The 24,306-nt window shown below is 36.7% G+C and overlaps 3 protein-coding genes, 2 long non-coding RNA genes and 1 other non-coding gene across 6 annotated transcripts; 3 read left to right on the top strand and 3 right to left on the bottom strand.

Moving 5' to 3' along the window:
* Positions 1-1,554: 1,554 nt before the first annotated feature.
* On the bottom strand, positions 1,555-6,234 carry LOC121261541 (UDP-N-acetylglucosamine transporter UGNT1). The gene is made up of 10 exons (XM_041163968.1): positions 6,016-6,234; positions 5,481-5,557; positions 4,644-4,805; positions 4,404-4,537; positions 3,681-3,811; positions 3,551-3,595; positions 3,355-3,452; positions 2,642-2,749; positions 2,113-2,169; positions 1,555-1,995 (listed from the first exon to the last, which is right to left on the bottom strand). Exons 1-10 carry the CDS (start codon positions 6,182-6,184, stop codon positions 1,921-1,923), a joined length of 1,056 nt encoding a protein of 351 aa, XP_041019902.1. The 5' UTR covers positions 6,185-6,234; the 3' UTR covers positions 1,555-1,920.
* A 5,486-nt stretch (positions 6,235-11,720) lies between these two features.
* On the top strand, positions 11,721-14,920 carry LOC121259681 (auxin-responsive protein IAA29). The gene is made up of 4 exons (XM_041161368.1): positions 11,721-12,135; positions 13,741-14,015; positions 14,125-14,218; positions 14,573-14,920. Exons 1-4 carry the CDS (start codon positions 11,837-11,839, stop codon positions 14,625-14,627), a joined length of 723 nt encoding a protein of 240 aa, XP_041017302.1. The 5' UTR covers positions 11,721-11,836; the 3' UTR covers positions 14,628-14,920.
* Positions 12,704-20,288, bottom strand: LOC121259683. The gene is made up of 3 exons (XR_005939618.1): positions 20,150-20,288; positions 16,163-16,165; positions 12,704-12,717 (listed from the first exon to the last, which is right to left on the bottom strand). It is a non-coding gene; the product is annotated as an uncharacterized LOC121259683 (long non-coding RNA).
* Positions 16,899-17,954, top strand: LOC121259682. Its single transcript, XR_005939617.1, has 3 exons — positions 16,899-17,069; positions 17,162-17,323; positions 17,565-17,954. It is a non-coding gene; the product is annotated as an uncharacterized LOC121259682 (long non-coding RNA).
* Positions 18,659-18,731, bottom strand: TRNAR-CCG. The gene has a single exon. It is a non-coding gene; the product is annotated as a tRNA-Arg (tRNA).
* Positions 20,172-22,891, top strand: LOC121259680 (probable clathrin assembly protein At4g32285). The gene is made up of 2 exons (XM_041161367.1): positions 20,172-20,464; positions 20,605-22,891. Exon 2 carries the CDS (start codon positions 20,661-20,663, stop codon positions 22,629-22,631), a length of 1,971 nt encoding a protein of 656 aa, XP_041017301.1. The 5' UTR covers positions 20,172-20,464; positions 20,605-20,660; the 3' UTR covers positions 22,632-22,891.
* The last annotated feature ends 1,415 nt before the right edge of the window (positions 22,892-24,306 follow it).

The raw sequence follows: 24,306 nt of genomic DNA, 5'->3' as shown, positions 1-24,306 counted from the left end.
ACAAACTGAAGTAATAGATTAATGCTACGTTTAGATGTTAAGCTGAATTTGATTGAGTTTAATTCTTTATGAATAATAATAAGATGAGTAGTGAAGAGAGTTATATAGAGTTCATCTAAACTAAATTTAAAGTGTACTTGAATATTAAGATGAGTTTAATACTTTTTATAAAAATTTGAAAAAAATTGTAGATCTCACGTATAAATACGTGTTAAATTAAAAGGTTATGAGTTCTACGTGTAAGGAAGTTTTAAGTTGAAACGAATTTAGTAATTTGAGAATTAAGTGTTTAGATATTATATTCAACTTAAAATTAGACTGAACTAAACCAAGTCTTGCAACCAAACGCAGCATAAATGAAAACACAAAGGAAAAATTTTCTTTTCGAGTTCCAATTTCTCGAGAGTGATGTATGCCGATGTGTATGCAATTACGGGTCAGAGTAAAGGTGGCTACCGTCTAGCTCTATGAAGTATGAGATTTTGTAGAAAGGATAAAAAATATTTGTCCGGGACTTGCATACCGGTGTTGGTGGATGAAAATAATTTGTTTGTATGTGAATAATCGAGCAGTGTTGTCTTCAATAATCGGTAACTTGTAAAGCAGGGCTCTCTGTGTCATTGTGGCGTAATCCAAATTATCCCCGTATGTTCCACAGTTATAACGTGAAAGTTGCTCTATCTTAAATCTTTCTCGTATAAGCCCCTATTAACACGTTACACGAGAAAGTTTCCTGCCAAACAATCGTGAAACTGTTATAGAATAGGTGCGACAGGTCCATTTTTGCGTACCTTTACATGCATATTAATGATTTCAACGAAAAAGCCCTCAGTTCTTGCTCAAATTGATGACTCCAAATGACCAATCAATAGTTTTCATTTCAAGCATGGAATTGGTTCGTAAGAGATCATAACCATTAACCAATGAATTGGATCCATTGGATGGAGAACATGTGTCCGATAAAAAGGTCAAAAGGACGTATTCACTCCTCCAACGGTTTCGATTCTAACAAAACAACAAAACCCGAGCCAATTCCCTACAATGTATGTGTATTTTTTAAATAGCTTTCTTATTAAAAAGAATATATCTTCCTTAAATCATCTTCATCTTAATTTAGCTTTTTGGTACATATTATTAGAAGGACAAGACACAAAGCCTTAAAAAAAAAAGGCCCTGTATAGTACCCCCTTGGTCTAGTTGCATCCCACAGCATGCCATTAGAGGAGGTTATAAGAACATTAACGCCTCGGCTAGACAGAATCAACTTGGGATAGTGACAAAATACTGTAGCATTTTTATTTTTTATTTTATTTTATTTTTATTTTTTTTATGTCGGGGAACCTCTCCAAGGCAGGGTACTTAAGATCCACTCCTGCAGAGTAAATCCCAGTCCCGTGCACCGCACCACAAGGGAGTGTAGCCTCAAAAGATTATTTGTACTCATAAGGTGTTGAACCTTGGACCTTAAAGGGAGTGATACCAAGACCAAGGAACTGGACTGGATGTATGATCTAATAAACTGAAGTTACTGCAATTTGTAGTCAGACTCGGATATTCTAACCACCTGTTTCTCCCAGATTTTCTGCCTATTTGATGTTAGAAGCAGTAAAACAACTGAATAAAGAAGGGGGGGGATAAAGGAAGAAATGGTATGTAGTCATTTGGACGCATCATATCAGCATGGGGTTGCAACTACACACAAATTCTGTTTTAGCTACTAACACCTAACCATCTATGGAAAAACTAAATCAGAATAAGAAGGGCGTTGATTCCCTTAAAAAAAAATTGGATCAGCCAAAATCTCCAGTCTTCATACCTGTAAATCTCACCTTCCAATCAAACAAGAATTAGAGGAGAAAACAATGGAGCAGCAACTCATTATCTCTAATGAAAAGATTGGCCATGAAACAGCTTGATAAGTTACTTCCCCATGAGCTTATAGTAGGCATACAAACCAGAGCCGAGAAAACCGAGAAGTTGCCCAATAACATTAAACTGCAGATAGAAAACATTACCTTATATTAGAGGAGCGATAAGGGGAACGAAGAAAGAAATATAAATACAAAATGTGCCCATCAGCGTGAGTGGTTTGATTAGGAGAATGACACTCACAACATCAAATGGAAGCCCGCCAAAAACCATCCAGCCAAACCCAATGGTAAAAAGATCCTGTAAGAACCCAACAATCATCAATTTTCAGAAAATGGGTAGAAATGATGTGACCAAAGAATATTTAATAACAGCATAGCAGTACAAGCGGTGCATAATTGAAATTGAATGGTAAAATAGCATTTGACTATGTTATTTTAAAAATTGGGAAATACTCTAGCCACAAAGGGATTACACAAAAGCAATCCCACAAACTGACGTGGCTTAATGTGATTCGTCAGATTATAAAATTATTTTTATTGTAAAGTAGATCTAAATGATCAGATGAATCCACATCAATTTGTGGAGTTACTTTTGTGTAATTTCTTTGTGGATGTAGCACTCCTCTTAAAAATTTAATTGGTTGGACCCTCCATAAATGGCCTGGCACAGTTCAAACAGTTCAGAAATAATGCACCACTGCATGCACCATACAACACCATCATGTCCCAAGCTGCAAACTGGGTGCAAGGAAAAGCTGGTAAAAACAAACCTTCAGATTCCCACAAATCGTCTGTGTCAGTGCTGAATTGAGAGTCGTGTTCAGAAATATGCTATAGTTCAAGAAGAAAGCCAGTATACACGAACAAAGCAACACAGCCTGCCAAATAAATTGAAAATATAATGTATCAAGGTTGTAGAAATCCTTCAAACAAGTAATGGCATAAAACACCTAGGACATTAAACTTTGAGACTTAGCCTCAACGAACTCAAACCGTTAATTGCTTAAGGCAATGAAAAGATCCTGTGGGGTGTCCAAGCACACCACACAATAATACAAGTGATAGTTTACAAAACCCATGCACAAGCGAGAGATTTTAATTGCTCCAAAGAAAAAAGAGCATGGCAGATTCAATCATCTCAAGCTTAATATGCAGTGAAATGATTTCCTACTGGAAATAAATCAATGAACCATTCCAAAAATATGACATATTGCATGAAGATTTTGCTCTGACAAAATGCTAATGCACTTACTTTCTATGCAGCTAGCACAGAGAATAGTTTAAAAAACTAAGCTACCAGAACCAAAAAAGAAAAAACAGATATAATTTTTGCTGTTCAAGGATGAAAAGCCAGATATATTGGTGTATAGACAGGAAAAAAAATTGGACCCTCCTGACATTGTCAAAGAATATTAAGGAGATTCGAGATGACTTTAATCATGAAGGACATATATATGAGATTTCACTGAGGTGCAAAAACTACCAAAAAGCCAGGTGAGAGCAGGTAAGGGAAATTAATTGTAATCTCCAAGTCACCACGAATAAATGTCCAAAACAGCAGAACTGGTCCACATATTACTCCTGTTATAGGAGAAATATAATTGTGTGTCATAAAATGATTGAAATAATCGCATTACTTGATTCAAATGGAAAATTCAGGTTAGGAATTGTTAGCTTACCATTGCACCACATAAGACCAAAGCTATTCAGACCACTGGATTTCCCTGAGAAGAAAATGCTGGTGAATATTCACAAAAGATGCAAAAGCTAGCGAAGAGAAAATACAAAAAAAGGGGGTTATAGTGCTACCAATGCGGGCTATGGCAGCGAGATATATTGCTGTGGTGATGTTCGATAAGAAAACAACAGCATAGCCATAGCCATCAAAGGAGAAGTCCCGAGCTCCAGCAATAAATGCACCAAGAACAATCAATCCAACACTGATAACATCCTTAATTTTTTTTTTTCCAAGTTAAATATAGGAATTCGGAAGTTGGGCAGTCAAGTAAAAATGTCTCACAACTGGTCCTAGTAACACAAGGCTTTATAAATGACCCGGAGTTAATGCTTATAAAATATAACATCTGTCTAGCAAGATGCCTGAGAAGTTTGAATTCGAAAATAAAGATTTGGACACAGGTCAATAGAAGGGGGTGGGGGTGTTTTTTAAGAGATGAGAAGCCCAGTTCGATAATTAACCCAAAGAAAATAGAGCATGGCAGACTAAACCAGTATTGATAATTGTGGAACGGGGCTTCTCATCTATTAAAAAGCACATATTAATCATAGGCTTTTCTTTTAATCATCTTAGAATTCTTGTTAGTAATACCTGATCTTTAATTAAATATGTTCACAGATTATGCACAGGGCTACACACTACCCTTGGGCCTTGACAACCAAGTAAGTTATGCAGTTCATATTTATGAGCAAAGTTCCTAGATGCATCAACTCAAAGATTTTTCTGTTTTGTGGACTCAAAACAGCAGCTAGACCAACAACAGTTGCAAATAGCCATAATAAAGAGCCTTTTACCTTCCAACAATAGAAGGTGTGTACTTCTGCCCTGCCAGAATATACTCCACAACCATTGTAAATACCACAGTAGTCCGCCTGAGGGTGGTGTACATGGGAACATTTACTCCACGGACAGACTCCATAGTGGCTAGCTTTCAAGGAGAGGTAGTGGAAAAGTAGATATTAACAATTATTAATAAACACTGTGCTAAAGACTCAACCACCAAAAGGAAGTTTTCAGCATTATGAAATGCATACCATGTAAAGCAAATATGCTCCTGCAAGAGGAAGGGTACGCCTTAATGTCGTTAGTGGTACAAATGTTGTGGCATTACCAGACACGTTCAAAGATTCACCTACTGCGAAAGAAATTATCTTCAAGCGTCTCATTGCATAGAGAAAACAACATGAACATATCATCTGCAGTGGACACAAGATACAATAATATGTATATAATTTTTAACAGGGCTCATGAACAAACAGTTCTTCAGTTCAAACTGCAATGCCTATCTGGAAAATCTGAAAGAAAATCAGCATAAACCATATACTTCCTTTAGAGAGAGAGAGAGAGAGGGGAGTGTATTAATTAAAAATAGAAACAGAAGTAATTGGAGTAAAAAAGAATATCAATGTAGAAGAGTTACAAAGTTCTTCATCAAGCCAAGTCTTGCAACATTTTCAGAGCAGAATCTGGGAATAAATTGATTAGGTGAAACTTAACCCCAATGTGATTTACATAAAGTATCTCTAGGGGTTGGAGCCCGGGAGGGGATCTAACAAAGGTGTCGGAGAAGATGACAAACCATGAAAAGGTTTGAGGACTGCATCGCACTCTAGCACAAGAGTTTGAGCAGCGGCCTAATTGAGCTACGATAAGCAAGCTAAGCAAAATCCAAGAAAAACTAGTGGCCTAAATGATCAGAGTGAATGATGCATAGTTTATTAAGTACTAAGTCCATAAGCAATCCATTAAAAAAGTACCAAAAAGGGAAAACGGAATATGATACTTTGGCTGCTTCAGAAACGTTATTTCATTACATCAGTTGTAGCATTCTATAAATGGTGAAAGACAAAGAATAGCAAGAGACTAAATACCTGAAAGAGTGTGATAACATTTGCGCACGGGAAGCTATAGGATGAAAGAGCTGCTTTGTTGAACAATATCAAGAGCACTGCAGAGCAGATGGAAAACAATTAAAAAAGACAAGTGTAAAACGCGATGTATCTGAATAATTTCCCACTGCTAGATATATTCATGGTAACATACCATGGAAAGAGAGAAATCCGGTACCGGAGAATCGCACCAAATGGCATAAAACTTTTATTTACATACTAAGTTCTTTCAAGTATAACATATACCTTCCGTACACTTTCCGTGAACAGATGCATATAAGCATATGGAACATAGCAAATTTTGAACCACAGTGGATGACATGTGGAAACTCATTTCTCATGGATTTCGGCATCCAGTTTTTGACGAGATAAACAAATTAATTGAAACCAGAACAAGATTGACATTTAAAGTTCTTCCAAATGTTAAGACTCCGAGATAAATTGGATGGATTAAAATCGCAATAATAATAAAACAGAAAGGTCACTTGCTCTTTCTTAATGTATTGGAGATATATACCTGCGCAGGACATGTAAGAGATCGCAGCGTGGGCTCCTCGTTTGGTCATGGCAGAACCTTGGAAGAGCATCTCATTCCCTTTGAGAAGTTTGTCTCTCTCCTCGTCACGTGGAGGATCCGACACTGGTAGCATCGGATACTTGGACGAACTCGACGCCTTCAAGGACATCTCTCTCCTCCCGGCCGCTCTAGCTAACGTCCTATTTCAAAGCCGACTCGGAAATTGAATCCGTCGTTCCAAGCCAATAACTGGCGATTCGTTTATAATTGGATCGGGTCGATGACTCGGAGCATGCCTCATATAGGGGCGTAATACGTCCTGTTTGGTCCCGTTTTAGACAAAATTAAGAATCAAACTGATATGAACTAGTTTTACATTTTTAAAAATCAATTCCACATCAATTACCTCCTAAATCGGTACTTCTAATTTTACTGATTTCGATCCGGTTCGATCTGATTTTTCGATTTTTATATAATATATATAATAGTATATTATAGTACTATAATATATAATATTATAGTGATAATATAGTGATAATATATTGTAATATATATTATAATTGTATTATAAACTGTAATGATATATTATAATATATAATATAGTGATATATTATAGTATATTATAATATATAGTGATATAATATTAGTATAACTATTAAGATAATAGACTATAGTGATATAAAATTTTAAATTTTAATATTATATTAATTAGTAATTTATCCTACAATACAAAACTATTTTATATATAATTATATATTATATATAAGAATTATATACAAAATAAAAAATTATAATATATATATGAACCGGTCCGGTTTGATTTCAGAAAAAGAAAAATTAAAATCAGACCAATTTTGATCGGTTTTAAGAAAAATAAAACTGGTACCGGACCTAACCAAAGTCGATATCAGATAAAATCTACCGGTTTGATTCGATCCAGTCCAATTTATCAGTTCACCGATTTTTTTTACACCCCTATCTCGGTACCTAAAGTTTGAATTGCGTCATAAATTTTACTTTGAAAAATACTTTGTTTTGTAGAATTACACAAAAATAAATTTATAAATTTTTATTTTTATTATTTTGTGTAATCTTTTTATGTCTATAATAACTCTATTTTATTTTATAAAAGAGCGAGATTATTTATTAATTTTTTTAAAAAAATATATGTGACGTTTATATATTCTATAATTATAAATATCATTTCATTTTTAAATTACGTACTGTTTCCATGTTTTGTTTATGATTTTATTTTCAAAACATAAATAGTTTTGTGAACATATAAAATAATTTAGAAAAGAAAAAGGTCTTCTTAGAGCTAAATCTATTGGATTTTTACAGCAAATATCTTATATCTTCAGCTATAAAACACGTAACAATAATTTAATGATCCGAGATTTCAATTCCAGCAAACCTGTTTTCAAAGAAAACCAGAAAACGTGTCTGAAAATCGATCTCAAGGGTGTGGATGCCCAATTCCCAACGTTAATTGGATTTAGATGCAGCTCTTGGCCCGAACCAATCGAAGCCGGGTCCAACAAAATTACGTGGACCGAGCTATAGCTGTTTTACTCAGTCAGTCGTCAATCTTAAAGGTATTCCTGGTCAATAATTTTAATTAAGGCCCAAGTCATGTCAACCCTTTTTTACAAGGCTTTTTCAATAATTAAATAGTGTTTCCGTTCCGTTTTGTAACTAGCGATTCGGCTTTTGTATTTGAATTAAAAATTAAAATCATTTTATCAATTTGATGTTAATAACTTTAACCAAATCACGTTATTTATTTTTTTCAGTAATTTCAGTTCAAATCTTCATTAGAGTGCTGTGATTATTAAATTAGTTGGTTGTAAAATGAATAATAAAATAATTATATTTATATCGTTATTCATGATCTATTGTAATGCATGGTATTATGATGTTAATGAACATTTGAGTTTAAATGATTGAATTCACGTGTTCCATGGTGTTGTGTTGACGCAACATGCCATTAGGGTTATTGACGAATTAGTGCTAAAAAAAAAATAAAGAAGTATTGATCTCCAATAAAATCATGTCTATTTTATTTCTTTTCGAAACTCATGACTTTTCTTCTTCCTTCGTTCCTTTATTTTATTATTATTTTCCTACTTTTCGCCTAAGTAGGTTAAACGTTTTGAGGATTGGTCATAAGTTCATGACTATCGCCGCCCCGCGATTTAAGCTCATCACCGGCTAGCAAGAAAACATCATTTAAACATTTAGCAAGCAATACAGCTCAGATCGATGTTAACGGTAGTACTACATGACGACCGACATCTTAATTGTCAGTGACAAAAGTCTCTAACTGGTTTCGAACATTCAACAACACGAAATTTTTTGTTAAGCCATTTCATTACGTATGTATTTTTTTTTTTTCGTGGTCATAAGAATATTCGGAGTTTTTGGTCAAACTAACTATTGAAATTGCGGTATCTCAAGGATAGATGGGTCCAGTTCAAATGCTGATCAATCATGATTGTTGAACGCAGTACGAAACAATGAGAGAAGGTAAAAGTATAGATTAAAAAAAGAACTATTTCAACGCGGAAAGATGACTCATGAGGGGTGAGGACGTACTAATTTTCACCAAGAAAAATGATGTTTAAAACAAAAGAAAGAAAATCATGTCTGTCAGCAGCAGAGCTTGGTGCCCCAACACCCATGCAGCGACATGACCTTCGTTGCGGCTGGTTGCGAGGAATTAAACGAACTAATGATGAAAAGAATCTCATTATATATACCAAGGACTACATGCATTTTTTTTTTAACATTAAAAAAGAAAAAAATAGAAACTGTTTAATCTTGGACTTTGAAAAATGGGGAATTATCATGCAAGCAGATCAATCGAAACAATTAAACATGGTGGGTCTTTACGTCTGAGACGAGTACACATGCATGGGTTCCTGGTCTTAAGTGCTACAACGTCTTGGGTTCAAGATCTTGAAATGAACATATTGTCAATGCTAAACTTTGAAGAAACCAAAGGTTGCCCCACGGGTAAAGATGGAAATAAACCTAACGACAACAAGCCATGTTTGGGTGATCCCACGTTCCCACGGCCACGGGTGCCTTTGCGCATATATCCACTTGGTAACTAATTTAAGGGACATGATACATCAATGGTCCAGAAATAGAGAGACGGTGTGGGATCTAATTAGCTTAGTGCATGTCTTTCTTTTCGATCGTGAATAGGGGGGATGAAACTGTACAGTTTCACTGTATATATATATATATATATAATATATCTCTGGCCTCTTGGAGGCCGCTCCATTCCATCGGATAAGATCATTAATGCATGCTTTACATAAGTTCTTCTTATCTCTGAACTCTATATCCTATCAGAAGTGAACACATGTAACATGCAATGATTCCTCTTATATATATATATATATTTCAATATTTTCTGCATATATATATATATAGAATCTGAATTACTAAATTAGAAAACAATAAACATGCCACTTAAGATGCTCTATCACTAGTGATCTGATTACGATTTATGTTGAAAAGGTCCATTGCATCAAGCATGCATGTTGTATACAGAATCGGGAGATTGATTACGAGAGGCGTATATCTTCAGTGGTCCTCGATCTGCCACCTACCGATCGAGTCTGAAAGTCCATTAACATTCAATGAATGACAAGGTAGTCTTGTCCATGTAACCTATTTTATGGGTTTGAATTTATGAGTGGCAGTTAAGGGGGACAATAGTTATCAGGTTTTGTACATTTGCAACTCGATGCTGGAGTTGGGTTCCACCAGTACTGGATCAGGGTGAGAACCTTGGGATCATGTCATACATGTACAGATCTTTAAGGTGGTCTAGGTGTCTTCTGATCATACATATCTTGGAACTAGTCTGGCCTCCAGTGTGGGTTCTGGGGCACCTCGCATGTCAAGCCCTAGCCTGCCATCACGTGCACTTCACGAGGTGCACGTACCCTTTCCCCTGTTCTAAACAAGTGCTGCTGCCTCCTGCTATATTGGAACAGCGCGTAGAGGCCGCCTGCACTTCCAATTTGGAGCCACAAACGAACACATACCAAACGTATAATATAATATGTTGTTGGCTTCTTTGTCTCCGACATAATATTCCCCCACTCCCCTCCTCATGATCTCTCTCTCTCCCCCTGTTATTGGCTTAGATTAATTGTATAATTAAACTCCGACAAGAAGAATTTTCATTATTTTGATCTAAAAAACATTAGTATTTTAAAGTATAAAAAAACATTAAATAATAAAGAAGATCAACGAAATGTTTTAGCATGGAGGTTCGTGAAATGCCTCATCATGATGCTCTGTTGACGGGGTTCTGCCGACACACTGGACATGTTTATAGTTTGAACTCATGTGATATATCCCAATAGTGAAACCGAAACGTGTTTTGCACTTTGGTTCATAGTTGTCATAATCCTATATATCGAAAATATCAACCTAGAAAACTGACAATTTTAGATTCGACTGATTTAACAGTTGGATCACCGTTAGTTTTTTAATATAATAAATATTGATAATATTGGTAATTATAAGTGCATCTATAAAGTATTATAGAGAAATAGATCATATAAAAGGAGAATATATATATATATATATATATATATAGCAATACTTTAGGTTAAACTTTCTTTCTTTATTGGCCCACTTGGTTTAAACTTTTATTGAGTGCTTGTACGTGAAGGAATTAATGACTGAATTGAGCAAGCTCAGGACGCCCGGCATTGAGAGTCGGCCAGCTAGAAAAATGCTAAATAGTTGGACTTTCACGAGCCCAGATCAGAGAGTTTATCCATTTAATTATGACATACCTTGTCAATTAGCTTTAGAAAAAGTTGGAATATTTATCATCTTGTCTACAAATATCGATGTAACTTATATAGACGTACGAGTAGTTCAGGAGTACCTCAGGTGATTATAATGTCCATGTACGTAGCAGCAGCGCTGCATGACCATGAATACCAACCAATCCAAATGTGAGGCTAGGGTAGATGCGATATCGCTAGTCAAGCAGATAAGTAGCAGTTTTAATAAAGAACAATGCTAGGTAGAAGCTCAAATGTACAAGTTTTATATAAGATTTTTGTAAAATTATAGAATTCATCAAGAAAATGTGAGTTTTTTACAATTTTCTATGGTGGGATCTACCTTTTTTTTTTATAAAGAACTTGCATAAAGTTTATGTATTTGGGATTTGTATATGTCATTTGTCCCGGAGGTTGAACAATCGTGTAAAATGCTTCTTGCCTAAACAATTCATGTACTGTTCCAGTTCGCAGGTTACGAAGGACAAACGCTAGCTCCAAATTAATCATGTTATCATGTGTAGCCGAAATTCATGCTTTAAAGAAAAATATATATTTTGATTCATTATACCACTGAAGAATCATGCATGTTGGCTTATAAAGATTTTCCTAAACTAATTAAAATCACAAATATATAACCGACGAGAGAGAGAGGGTTGGTGAATGCGGGGGCAGATAAGAAGATTAAGACTAAAACAGAGGGTGGGCTAAGGCAATCTCGGCACGTTGGTGCACCCTTTCCTCGCCTGTCTATATCACTGCTAGTCTTTTAGCCGACCCAACTTCCATGCTGTCCCCAACTTCCTCTCTACCAGATGACAATGGTCATTTTCATCTCCCTCTCTCTCTCTCTCTCTCACTCACATATATATACACTCATATAAGTACTTCATAATCCCTCCCAATGGAATCTCCATTCACCTTTGAGCCCCATGTCTAGCTAGCCTTTTCCTCCATATAATTTCCGGAACCTTACGACGTTGATTTTTCCGCTTGTCATATGTATGAGATTGATGGAGCTCCAACTTGGCCTGGCCCTTCCAGTTCACAGTCCAGTACTGAAACTGAAAGGGTTCGACCTAAATGATCACGAGCTTGAACTGAATGGACCAGTTGCCTCTGAACTATGGAGCCATAGCAGCGGTTGTTTGAAAAGCGACAAATGGGTGAAAAACAAACGTAGTTCTGAGGAGGCCTTTGGAGACCTACCACAGATCACAACCTTCCCCCTGACGTTGTGGAATGGCCAGCCAAACGAGGACGATGATCGGAAAGGAGAAAAGAAGCCTTACATCCTCGACAAGTAAATTAATTTTTATATTTTGATTTTATTGGAATTTTCACTTATATATATGTTGCCCTGAATAATCTTTACATCTTAGTTTTAGCTGAATTTTATTATTATTTTTAAAATATTGAAATCTTTCTAGCTTATTATATGTGTGTGTGTACACGTTCTCAGAGGTGCTGAGCCATAGATTACCTCTTGGAATAATATTTTCATATATTTGTGTGATCTACGCGCGCTAATTCATTTATCCATGCATGATCAACATATACATGATGCAATCAATTTTCTTTTAATGCATTAACGTATATAGGAACATAAGACTTATATCATGCATGTTTTTTCAATAAAGAATGCTAATTACACTTATAAAATCTTAATATTGTTATATAAGAATTAACATAAACTTGTTTGGAAATAGATCTCATTCCAAAATTCTTATATCATCTCATCACAAACATAATTCAAATACAAAATTTTCAAACTATTTATTGCAACTTTTCCAAACTTTCAAATAAAAAATAAAAAATAATTTAATTTTTTTCAAATCCCAACAAATATTTTTACAATAAAACTATATTTTTTTATATTTAAAAACTATATATATTTTAACAATATTTTTTATTCAATTTTTTTCTCTCATTTTTCTAAACTCAAAAAATACTCAACTCAAACTATTTCTCTATTATTCACAAACTATCTTATTATTATTCATAAAATTCTCATCTTATCTCACTCTCCAAACTAGGTATTTTTCAAGAATATTATTCTTCAGGGATCGATAAGAGATGTTGGGTGGCCCCCGATGATCTCAAGTGGTTCCGCCGTGATTTTCCGGAGTTAATTATATGTGTTTTAATTTGTTACATTATTGGCAATGTAACATATTGTAGTTCGTTCCTCAATCCTAACTATCAATATTTTGGTGGCTATTCCAATTTTCCTTAATATATAAAACAAGGAACCAGGAAAAAAATAATCAAAGGGAAGACATTATCTTTATTATACATTTTCCGGTCTGAGTTAATATGAGTGCTGTTTTTTTTTTTTTTTTTTTTTCTTTTTTTTTTTTTTCAGCAAGACATTTTTAAGGTTCCACGCATGATCCTTCATATATGGTCAAAATTGTATCCCCACTCCCGTTAACGTACAAGATTAATTTAATCACGAATTAACTGGACTTGATATATATATATATATATATTGGTTTATTTCACCCAAAAAAATGTAAATAATTAAGATTAATATTGGTAAAGTATTAAAGGAAAAGTTTTGTAATGCTTAACCAAAAGGGGGAAATCTTTTGAGGAAAAAAGAAACGTTCAATGTATATGTATATTCGAATTTACGAACTTGCCTAGAACAAAACTACTTATAATTGGCACCCAATTAAAAATAACTAAAGGCTCACTTCTATATTTTTGTTAAATTAATTACAAGCATATCATGTTTCAAATCTATCTGTCCCAATTGATTAATTTTTCATCTGTATATTAATTAGATGGTTTAAGATGATCAGTATTGATCGAACCTGAAAGGCCGCTAGTACATATCATGTATCTAGCATCACTCATATATTAATAAATGATCGTCGGTTTTCAAATGTGATATATTATATAGGAAAGAAGAGGAAGAAAACCATTTAGTGGGGTGGCCACCCATTAAATCATGGAGGATGAAACAGCTCCACCAGCATGATCATGATCAGAGTGGGCAGATGAATAATGCAGATCAAACGGCTCATCATTATCAGAGGAGTACTGGTGGTGGATCATCAAACTCTTTGTATGTCAAGGTCAAGATGAAGGGGGTAGCAATTGCAAGAAAGATTGATCTAAGGCTCTACGACTCTTATCAGGCTCTCAAAAACAGCTTGATCACCATGTTTCCTAATGGTAAGTCGCGGGGCGTTTACAAATATATAAAAATCAAGAGAATTTCGAGTAAGATTATCGGTTTTTGATTTTTTGGGTTTAATTATATGCTTATGAATCTCTTGTGCAGGCCGCCAAAATATTGATAAAGATGGTGCAAGCTATGCACTCACATATCAAGACAAAGACGGTGACTGGCTGCTTGCCGGAGATGTTCCTTGGCAGTACGTATATATATTTTTTTTATATCTATTTTGCAATATTTAATTTACACTGAAGTTTAATTTTAAATTTTTATTATTGTAAATTGAATCTTCATGATATTATATATATTATATTTGTGTGTGTGTGTGTGTGACATCCTCCGCACTGATTTACAAATCTAGTTTTTTTTTTTTTTTTTTCAAATATCATGAATTCTTTTGAAAATAAATTATTTAAAATGTTTTAGAAAATAAAGACAAGTTCACATGATTTTAGTGTTTTCTCATTTTTTTTTTTTAATTCAAATAATTTTCAAATGCATGGAGTCGTGACATGTAGGAGATCGATCATGTGAAAAAACGATGATTTTGCAGAACTTTCACCGAATCCGTGCAGCGTTTGGAGATTCTGAGGAACGTCGACGGTTGATCGATCAGCTGGATAATGTTAACGTTGCTATATATAAATATATATGATCTATTTGACTTTTCTTATGCAGTGCATGATTTAGCAAATTAAACGTACGCGTATGGTCTGTGATAAGTGATTGGAGAAAAAACATTTGAACGTTATCCGACAGAAAGGAAAGAAAAGCGAAGAGAAGAGAAGAGAAGCACATGAATTGCTTTGTTTAATTACCTCATGCAGCATTGTGTATTTCGAGAAACCACAAGAAAAAACTTTATATGTGATATAATGAGTGTGTTTTCAATTGTTTTGTACGTTGAGTTTCAATATTTGATCAATTATATTATCTTAAAAACAAATAAATTAAGTAGCTCGAATGATGCATTTTCTCTATTTCAAATTATAATTAGTGAGGCTTAATTACACTATAAATTAACAAATTTGTGAAAGGCTCGTGATTATTTCAGGTGACCTATTTAATTAAAACGATTAGAGCATTCATTATGTGCGTTTCGACCATCAACATTAATCTTGTAAAGGATCAAGTACTTCAATATTTAATTTACAAGATTCGTGTTGAGAAAATGGATTAATTTATAAGAAATTCTCAAAATATGCACATGCGGTATTTTCAATATTTTTTTTATGAGAAATGATAGTTACAATCGTGAGTACGTAAGTGCCATATAATTATTTTTAAAAAAAAAATAAATACGAGACTTACATAAAAAGAAATTAATTTTTTAATAATAAATTTAATTTTTTTTAAAATAACTGTACAGTACAGACTACACATTTCATGACTATATATATAGTATTATTTCTCTTTTATATACTTATATGATCTACACCTGACTTAAGTGGGTCCCAGTCCATATCAGATTTTTACAATAGCACTAGAGCAGTTATCCGAACTATAGGCCCAAGCACAAGCTTAGGGCTGGTGCATAGTGCGGGCTTGGGCCTGTAGTATAGCATCCCTCCAATAGAAAAGATCGTTACTGTTATCCCACCCTTAACAATAGCAACCAGCTCCCTAAACTAGCCCCTTGCATGCTTCTCCGTTGGCAACACCAGACCCCTGCGCTAAACCTCTCTCTGTAACTTCATTGTTCATGCTTGTGTTCTTTGTGCTAACGGAGAACCTGTTCACTCCTCAGGATCTTAGGCTTTCTATGACAGTCCTTTGTTTGAGAAAATATTCCGTGTATTTGAAGATTCCTTACGTTGAGTTTCGGTGTTAAAGGCTTAAAGCGAACGCAAGTACACAAGTTGTTTGATGAAATGCGTCTTAGAATCTTGAAAATGTTTCCTTTCTGCCGAGGCTGTGAAGTTCAAATGGAATTTGATAGCATAACGATGCCTACTCTGATCGCAATTGCTACATACTCTTGCAATAGTCTTTCAAATTGGATTCTCTCTCTCTGCCTCACCTATCATCTTGTTTTTGCAAAGGAAACAGCGACCGTGATTTGATCTCACTTGAGTGTTTCAAACTCAAAAGCAGACAACTGTTTTTGTCTTCTTTTGTGAAAGCATGACATTCATGTCTAAACTTTCTTAGATTCGGTCCAAATCAGAAATCTTGAAGAAAGCATATATTAAGAAAAGAAAAATGTTGTCCTTATCTCTAATTTTGCATCATTTGCTTGGATGTTTCTGCGGCATCCTTTTCTTTCAGCTATCAGAGGACCCAAATTCCAATCCTTTCTCCCCACCCGATAGGTTAACGTAAGCTACTACCAGAGGTTATTAACATTTTCTTCGTCAGGCGACAGTTGACTTGGTCCTACGGGATAATTTAACTCAGCTATAAGTTCTACTTTCAAACCTCAGGCAATTGGAAACTCAGCTGGTTTGAATACTGGGATTGATCAAATGGGTTGTTGCAGCATTTGATGTACTATCCGTGAATCATGTGATGGTTAATTTGGTCAAGTCCTATTTAATTGGCTCGTTGGAGATTTGCATCCTTTGTCTCTACCGTTGAAATGGATGATTACCATTAAAAAAGAGTTAAAGGTAGCGGTTAGATGTCTCAACTGGGCCCACCTGGAGGACAAAATTATCATTGTGTTATTGTCAATGTGATCAAAGATACTAAAATACGGGCAGTTTGCTATTGGCGGAAAATGAAACCGTCAAAGGTTAGGCTGTATGTCATCAACGAAGTCCATAACAAAGATGTAGTAGTATGAGATTATATTTGAATCTAGAGGCTTAGTTTTTCTTGTTTTGTATAAGAGAAATAAGAATTGATACTGAGCCAACGTGTTAAACTCCTTACTTGTCCTCTTCTCCCTCTCCTCTGCCTTTATTATTGAGTTTGTCCGTGGCTGTGCATGTGCATGAGTGCGTTGCTGGTGCTGCTCGGTAATGGAGGTGTGGTGTGGAGATTCTCTTTTCTTCTTATCTGCTAGTTTCAGCTTGTCTCTACTAAACAAAGGACTGTTCCGGATGAAGGTTTTCTAGATGTTTCGAATTGAAATTCTTGTACAAGTTCAGTTAATTTATTCTGATCGATGTTTCTAACTACTGCTAATTTTATTGGTCAGTGGCTGCTCTCAGCAAGATGATAGACTACTGGAACTTAAGAAGCAAAGTGAGTGAGTCTTAGCATTGAACCTTGTACACCGAATGCATCATGGGGTTCCCATATTGCGAATCCCTCGTGTGGATTGTGACTGTGCTGGCAACTCCTGCCACATCAATCGCCTGTAGTTCTCCATCATCATTTTCACCTTTCATATATATTCTTGTTTGGTTAAGAAAGTTTCCAATTTCACTTGATGCCAGAAGATATATATGCTTTAGGCATTTCTGGTATAATACTGAAAGAACTGTTTCTGATGAAGCCTGAAAGTGCTGATGGACTTTGTGAAGGATCGATTCTTAAGCTTTAAGTAGTCCTTGTTGCTTTGATGTGATTGAGATTTAAAATATTGCCCAATGATGCAGGAATCTGGGTCAGAATGTATTGAGTGAACCCACGGCTGAAATTGCATAAACAACCTGACAGGTAGAGTGCCTCTAGAGATTGGTAATTTGACCAAATTGATTTCCCTGTAAACGAATGTGAGCATTTGTCAGGTGCTCTTTCTGTTTTATTTTTTAATAAAATAAGCTTTCTTATATCCATCTGTTAATCTCCAAGCCTCTATCCTGTTACGGAAGTTTTAGCCCAAACAACTTCTTTGGACCGTTTAGCATTAGAAAAATCTGTCGACAACTCATGGGTTTTTCCAGTACAAAAGAGCTATTGTTTTAGGAAGACAGCAGCATATTTTCCTGTGCTTGCAGCCTTTTCCATTGTTTTGATCAATATGATCAAATGGTTAATTGCATCTTCTTCTGTGCCGGGAAAGACACTTGTTGCATCCCATTTCAAGGCAAATATGGACCGTTAAGTGTCAGCAGTCCATGCTTGTCAAGGACGTTCTTTACATCTTTTCCTGCAAATTCAGACAATTTTCATTTTTCCTTGATCAATACGCATGTTACTTATTTGTTCCTGAACTTCTTTTCATAGTTGATGCTGGCTCTTCCTCCAAACGGGACGCGAAGCATGTAGGAAGAATAGTTGGAATAGGATTAGGATGTAAAGCTGGTTTTGTGATAATCTCATCACTGTTCTACTTATGGTATGGAGTAAGAAGGATTTACCTGTACAGGTGTAAGTACACACAGACTCACAAAGGAAGGGATGATTCCCCGCTAAGATGGCCCCATTTTGGGTGGCTTTATTGGTGCTGTAAAGGACCAGTTTCCCATATATGATCTTAAAACTTGCTAACAAAATGTGATGATGGTTGTATCAATGAAGGCCATCTGGCTTGATGTGAGGCTCGAAATACATAAATTCGATATCAACCAATCGTGTGTTTTTTTTTTTATGGAAATATGGATTTGTGAAAATTCACAGATCTCAACCCAAGGAACTTTACGGTCCTTGCTGCAAGACTTTTAGTGCATTACCATTCTCAACGACGTCTCGTATAATGGTAAAATTATTAAGTAAAAGGAACCGTAATTGCCAACCAATGTCGAATACTCGATCACGGTGGGACTCGAACCCACAATCTCCCGCTCCGGAGGCGAGCGCCTTATCCATTAGGCCACGCGATCTGATGCTCTCGATTGGTAAACTTTATAATAACTATTCATTCAAAGCTTTAAATTTGCTTTATTTTAAATAGACATTTTTTTAACATTTTTCACGACCAATTATTATAATTATTAATTTAAAATAGTGTAACAGTAGTTATGTATAGTTTATATTTAAATATCTTTCCGATATCATTCATATGATATAATTTAATTTAAAAAGTAAATTTTAAAATTAGAATCTTATAAATTAAATTATACCATATGAATAGTATATAGTATAAAAGTTTTCAAATATCACTGCTAATTTAAATATAAATCTATAAATTCTCACGTAAATAATCAGTCTGTGCATTACATAAGTGAAGTGACATATTTATAAATTGAAGTATATAAATGACGATAACTTCACTGCCGTCTCGACTCTTAATACGAGGCCAAGCTAGAAAGTAAAAGACATCACAACATGCCCGAGTCACTTCTTAAACTTGATCCTCCTAATCAACAATCCTTCCTGCCGGTTGATATCTTATTTGATAGGCTATAAAACACAGGATTCTGGTAAAAACTGACCCACTTTTACTTCTTTATTAATTGTATCTAAAAACGAAGCATTCGGACAAATTCAAATCTAAAGTAACGGGATTCAAACACAGTCGATGTCGAAAGCCAGTGGTCAGATTCCAAAAATGGCTAAGGTGACAATAATGCATACAGCATGCTCCAGCTCTCTCCTCCCATCAACACACCCTTTGTTGCTTGTATTGCACCCACATTCAATACAATTATATTATACACATCAAATATATATATATATATAATCTATTTTACAAGTTTGCCCCCAAGTCTTCGCACTTCCCATGAGGTGGACGCTTTACCGAAGCCCATACTAATCAACTTCCACGTGTCCTTCTCATCCAACCGCCGAACTCGTAAAATATCTCCATCACCTTATGCCGTACGTGTTCATTTTTGATAATTTAAAAAGGTGAAAAAAAAAAAGAAACAAATGTATGTAATGACGACCCGTGGGCCGGGTCTCTCTCCTCGCAGTAGAGGAGTACCGCTCTATTGTACCGTTAGGTCAATTGGTTTTTTTGTTATTATTATTATTGTTATTATTTTAAAAAATATAAAAAAATATAAATATATTAATAGTTATTTTTTTTAATTATTAAATAATTAAAAAAATAAAAAAAAATTAAAAATATACAAAATATCAAAATACGAGTATAAATTAAATAGATAAAGTAACATTTTCTCCTCCTTAAAATCCCCCGCACCGTCACGCAGACACCCCCATGTTTCTTTCGGACAGCTCAGCGCGCGCACACCTCTCGACGCTTCCGGCCAAAGGGTCTTCTTTCCCAGATCTCAGATTTATCCAACGGTTAATGCCCATCCGCGTCACCGGATTCCAACCACTGTTTAAATCCAACATTTTTTCGTATTTCCCAATTTTGTTCCTTTCCCTCCCCACTCTTCAAACCAACCACCCCCCAGAGAGACACAGAGGATAGTTGACCAAGAAAAGCAAGGTGAACTTTCTGGAGCTTCTGCTTCTTCTTCTTATTCTTCTTCTTCTTCTTCTCCTCTTTCATAACACGATATATCTGTCGCTCTCCTGCCCTGATCGGCTGAGCTCGTGATCCTCAGTGGTCGTTCGGACCTTTTACGCCGAGGAAAGTGACCGGATCCGGAGTTCTTTTCTATAGATCGCAGACTTCTCTCCCGCCTGCCGACGTTTTTCAATTGTTAGTTTTCGCTGAGAATTCCACCTGTGTTTTATTAAAAGTCAACTACTCACGAGCTTAATTCATTTTCATTAACTGTTCATTAATTACGAGGTCAATTTTAACTAACCTACTTCTCCATTTAAATTTTATTCTTTAAGGCTTAGTTTTGGGATTTAAGAAGCAGAAGCAGACGAAAGGGTAGCGTACACTGCGTATGGCGCCGAGCACGATCCGGAAGGCGATTGGGGCCGTCAAGGACCAGACGAGCATCGGGATCGCGAAGGTGGCGAGCAACATGGCCCCAGACCTCGAGGTGGCGATTGTGAAGGCTACGAGCCACGACGACGATCCCGCTGACGAGAAGTACATCCGCTCCATCCTCAACCTCACTTCCTACTCCCGCGGTTACGTCCACGCCTGCGTGTCCGCCGTCTCAAAGCGTCTAGGTAAGACGCGGGACTGGATCGTGGCCCTCAAGGCGCTTTTTCTCGTCCACCGCTTGCTCAACGAAGGAGACCCGTTGTTACAGGAGGAGATCCTATATGCCACGAGACGGGGCACCAGGCTCTTGAATATGTCCGATTTCAGAGACGAAGCGCATTCCAACTCCTGGGACCACTCCGCTTTCGTGAGAACCTACGCCATGTATTTAGATCAGCGCCTGGAATTGATGCTTTTCGACAGGAAGAGCGGTGGTAGTGGCGGCGGCGGGAGTGGTAGTGCTGGCGGAAACATGAGATTTGGGGGCGGCAGAGATGATTTTAGGTCACCTCCGCCCTCAAGGCCATATGAATATGATTACGGAGGCCGCGGCGATAGTAGTACTCATGAGTACGGGAATTATGGGATGTCGATGAGACGGTCTCGTTCATTCGGGGATGTGAGCGAAGCAGCTGAGAAGAGGGGTTCGGTGACCGTGACGGTCACCCCACTGAGGGATATGAAGCCCGAGAGGATTTTCGGGAAGATGGGCCATTTGCAGAGGCTCTTGGACCGGTTCTTGTCGTGCCGACCCACGGGTCTGGCCAAGAATAACCGGATGATTTTGATTGCGTTGTATCCGGTGGTGAAAGAAAGCTTCCAGTTGTACGCGGATGTCTGCGAGGTTTTAGCGGTGCTCCTCGATAAATTCTTCGACATGGAGTCCCCGGATTGTGTTAAAACCTTTGATGCCTATGCGAGCGCGGCCAAGCAGATTGATGAGCTTGTTGCGTTCTACAATTGGTGCAAGGACACAGGTGTGGCGAGGTCGTCCGAGTATCCAAATGTGCAGAGGATTACTAGTAAGCTGTTGGAGACGTTGGAGGAGTTTGTCAGGGATAGGGCCAAGAGACCTAAGAGTCCTGAGAGAAAACAGGAGGCCGTGGCTAAAGAGGATGAGGAGCCTGTACAGAGTATGAATGAGATAAAGGCATTGCCTGCCCCGGAGGATTACACTCCCCCGCCTCCACCGGAGCCTGCGCCAGAGCCTAAGCCTCAGCAGCAAGTCACTGAAGACTTGGTGAATTTGAGGGATGATGCAGTTACCGCAGATGATCAGGGGAACAGGCTAGCCTTGGCTTTGTTTGCTGGTCCACCCGCGAATAATGCAAATGGATCGTGGGAAGCATTCCCGTCGAATGGACAGCTGGAAGTGACATCTGCTTGGCAGAATCCGGCTGCGGAATCCGGCAAAGCCGATTGGGAATTGGCACTGGTTGAGACTGCGAGCAATTTGTCGAGGCAGAAAGCAGCCTTGGGTGGCGGGCTTGATCCGCTGTTGTTGAACGGAATGTATGATCAGGGAATGGTGAGGCAGCATGTAAGTACTGCCCAGTTAAGTGGAGGGAGTGCTAGCAGTGTGGCATTGCCAGGGGCGGGGAATAGTACTACACCTGTTTTGGCTCTCCCCGCACCGGATGGGACAGTTCAAACAGTTAATCAAGACCCATTTTCCGCATCCTTAAGTATTCCACCTCCATCATATGTGCAAATGGCTGATATGGAGAAGAAACAGCAATTTCTTGTGCAGGAGCAGCAACTATGGCAGCAATATGCGAAGGAAGGGATGCAAGGTCAAGCTAGTTTGGCCAAGATCAGCGGGCCCGGATACTATGCTGCAGGGCCAATGCCCATGATGCCTTATGGCATGCCGCCGATCAATGGAATGGGAACTCCAGCCGGGTATTACCACACTCCTTACTGATTTTGCCTTCTCTCCACATATATATGATTGACTTTTCTTTGTTAATTTCCATATTCATTTCTAGTGTTTTACCCTTTTTCTTTTCTTTTTTTTCAAATTGTATGATCTTATTCCTGCTATCTTTTGAATGAGAATTGTGAGGAGAGACGGGGGCTGTGTTGAAAGGACGAGTGATATTGGGGAATTTGATGCCGAGAATTTGTAAACTAATAGTGGTCTGATTATGTTTCTGTAATATTAGAATTTTCTTGACCTCTTTACGTTCACGTGTTCCTCTTGTTTTAGATCAATACATGACATTAACTCCATTGAATATTTTTTTTTTTTGATAAGTACTTGTTACTTATCAGAAACAAATATTATGAAAAAACTGTTGATTTTTTGGGTTACACAAAAGGCTCAGTCATTTCATTATGTAGAAGGACAAGCGTCCCCTAATATGGCTGCACTAGTTCACGGTCATCTATTTCGGCTTTGTCCCTTGTTCTTGGCGAAGGGATTCTCCCATTAAATTGTGTTAAGCAAGAAATATAACTGCAAAGCCCTTGTAAAGAAAGACCTACTAAGTTTCTTTCTACAAACACCAATGAACATAGTTAGGGAATCAATGAAGTTCTTGCTAAAAAATAGCCTGGGGGCAATAATTTTATGGCATCAAATGCGCTTTAATGGCTAAATCATGGATTACTAATACCATCGGCGAAAATGCTAAAAAAAAGTCCAGTTACCGCAGATCGAAGTTTCCAAAGAACAGAAAAAACAAGATTAATTTAAATTTAACTTCCCGCATTATTAATTAGTATCGTATTTCTTTTTTATTGGTAAGTATCTTGATTCATACCCAAATAGTCTAAACTAAACATCTTGTTCGTGAGCACCCCCAAAACTTTTATGAATGTAGAAGCAAAGACTTTTTCCCCACTTTGAGAAATTTGCCCACTGGGGTTAGAGGGAATAAAGAGTCCATAATCATGATGTAGTTGTGCTATACTAGTGTAACTTATCTTGTGGGAGATGGCATTGGATGCCATGTGTTTTTAGCTCTACCGTGCGCATGCTTGTATTTTTCATATGGTAGCTCTACTCCATGTCTATTTCTTGACCTTTGTTCTGCTGTCAAGTGTAACCACTGAGAACCCATATATTTATTTATTGTGGCTGTTGTGCACCCATATATTATTATATATCCAGATTTTAGATGAAAAGAGTGGTTTGAGTTCTCTCTATAATCACAACGGCATGTAGACCTTTTCTCTGCTACTGGTTGCAATTGTTTCCTAGCTCTGTCGGTGCTGTGGATCTGTGTCATCCATGTGACCTTTACTCTGAGTGAAAGTCCTAGGAGTGTGTAGTCGGTATGAAATAAAAGACCAACAACTTACGACTCATTTTTTTAATATGATCACAAAATTATTTTACATTTGAAATTATCATTTCTTTGCAAGTTGCCTTCTCTTTTAGGATCCAACTGTCCCTTATTTTGTATCCATATATTGGTTTAATAAGGAGTTAAGTTGTACTTATGTTTCAAATTTTGGGGTCAAAGTGAAATTTTTTATACTTTGGTATCATAACTGCAAGAACAGTGATTTTAGACGATGGAGTGTTAATTCCCAACTTTCCGTTAATTAAAAAAAAAAGGTCTATGGGATGATGTGGCGTTATTCCCAGACGC

Source organism: Juglans microcarpa x Juglans regia, chromosome 4D (assembly GCF_004785595.1).
Source record: "Juglans microcarpa x Juglans regia isolate MS1-56 chromosome 4D, Jm3101_v1.0, whole genome shotgun sequence".
Classification (NCBI taxonomy): Eukaryota; Viridiplantae; Streptophyta; class Magnoliopsida; order Fagales; family Juglandaceae; genus Juglans; species Juglans microcarpa x Juglans regia.
Note: the sequence above shows the minus strand (reverse complement) of the source record. Positions and strands in the feature narration are given on the sequence as shown.

Bases quoted from the DNA above. Each gene is read 5' to 3' on its own strand.
- LOC121261541 (XM_041163968.1), bottom strand. From the start codon at position 6,184: ATGTCCTTGAAGGCGTCGAGTTCGTCCAAGTATCCGATGCTACCAGTG. The intron at 4,806-5,480 runs GTATTTAGTCTC...TGTCCACTGCAG, and splicing joins ATGTTATCACACTCTTTCAG to ATGATATGTTCATGTTGTTT. The intron at 3,812-4,403 runs GTAAAAGGCTCT...GGATGTTATCAG, and splicing joins ACACCTTCTATTGTTGGAAG to TGTTGGATTGATTGTTCTTG.
- LOC121259681 (XM_041161368.1), top strand. From the start codon at position 11,837: ATGAGATTGATGGAGCTCCAACTTGGCCTGGCCCTTCCAGTTCACAGT. The intron at 12,136-13,740 runs GTAAATTAATTT...TATATTATATAG, and splicing joins AAGCCTTACATCCTCGACAA to GAAAGAAGAGGAAGAAAACC. The intron at 14,219-14,572 runs GTACGTATATAT...ATGATTTTGCAG, and splicing joins GCCGGAGATGTTCCTTGGCA to AACTTTCACCGAATCCGTGC.
- LOC121259680 (XM_041161367.1), top strand. From the start codon at position 20,661: ATGGCGCCGAGCACGATCCGGAAGGCGATTGGGGCCGTCAAGGACCAG.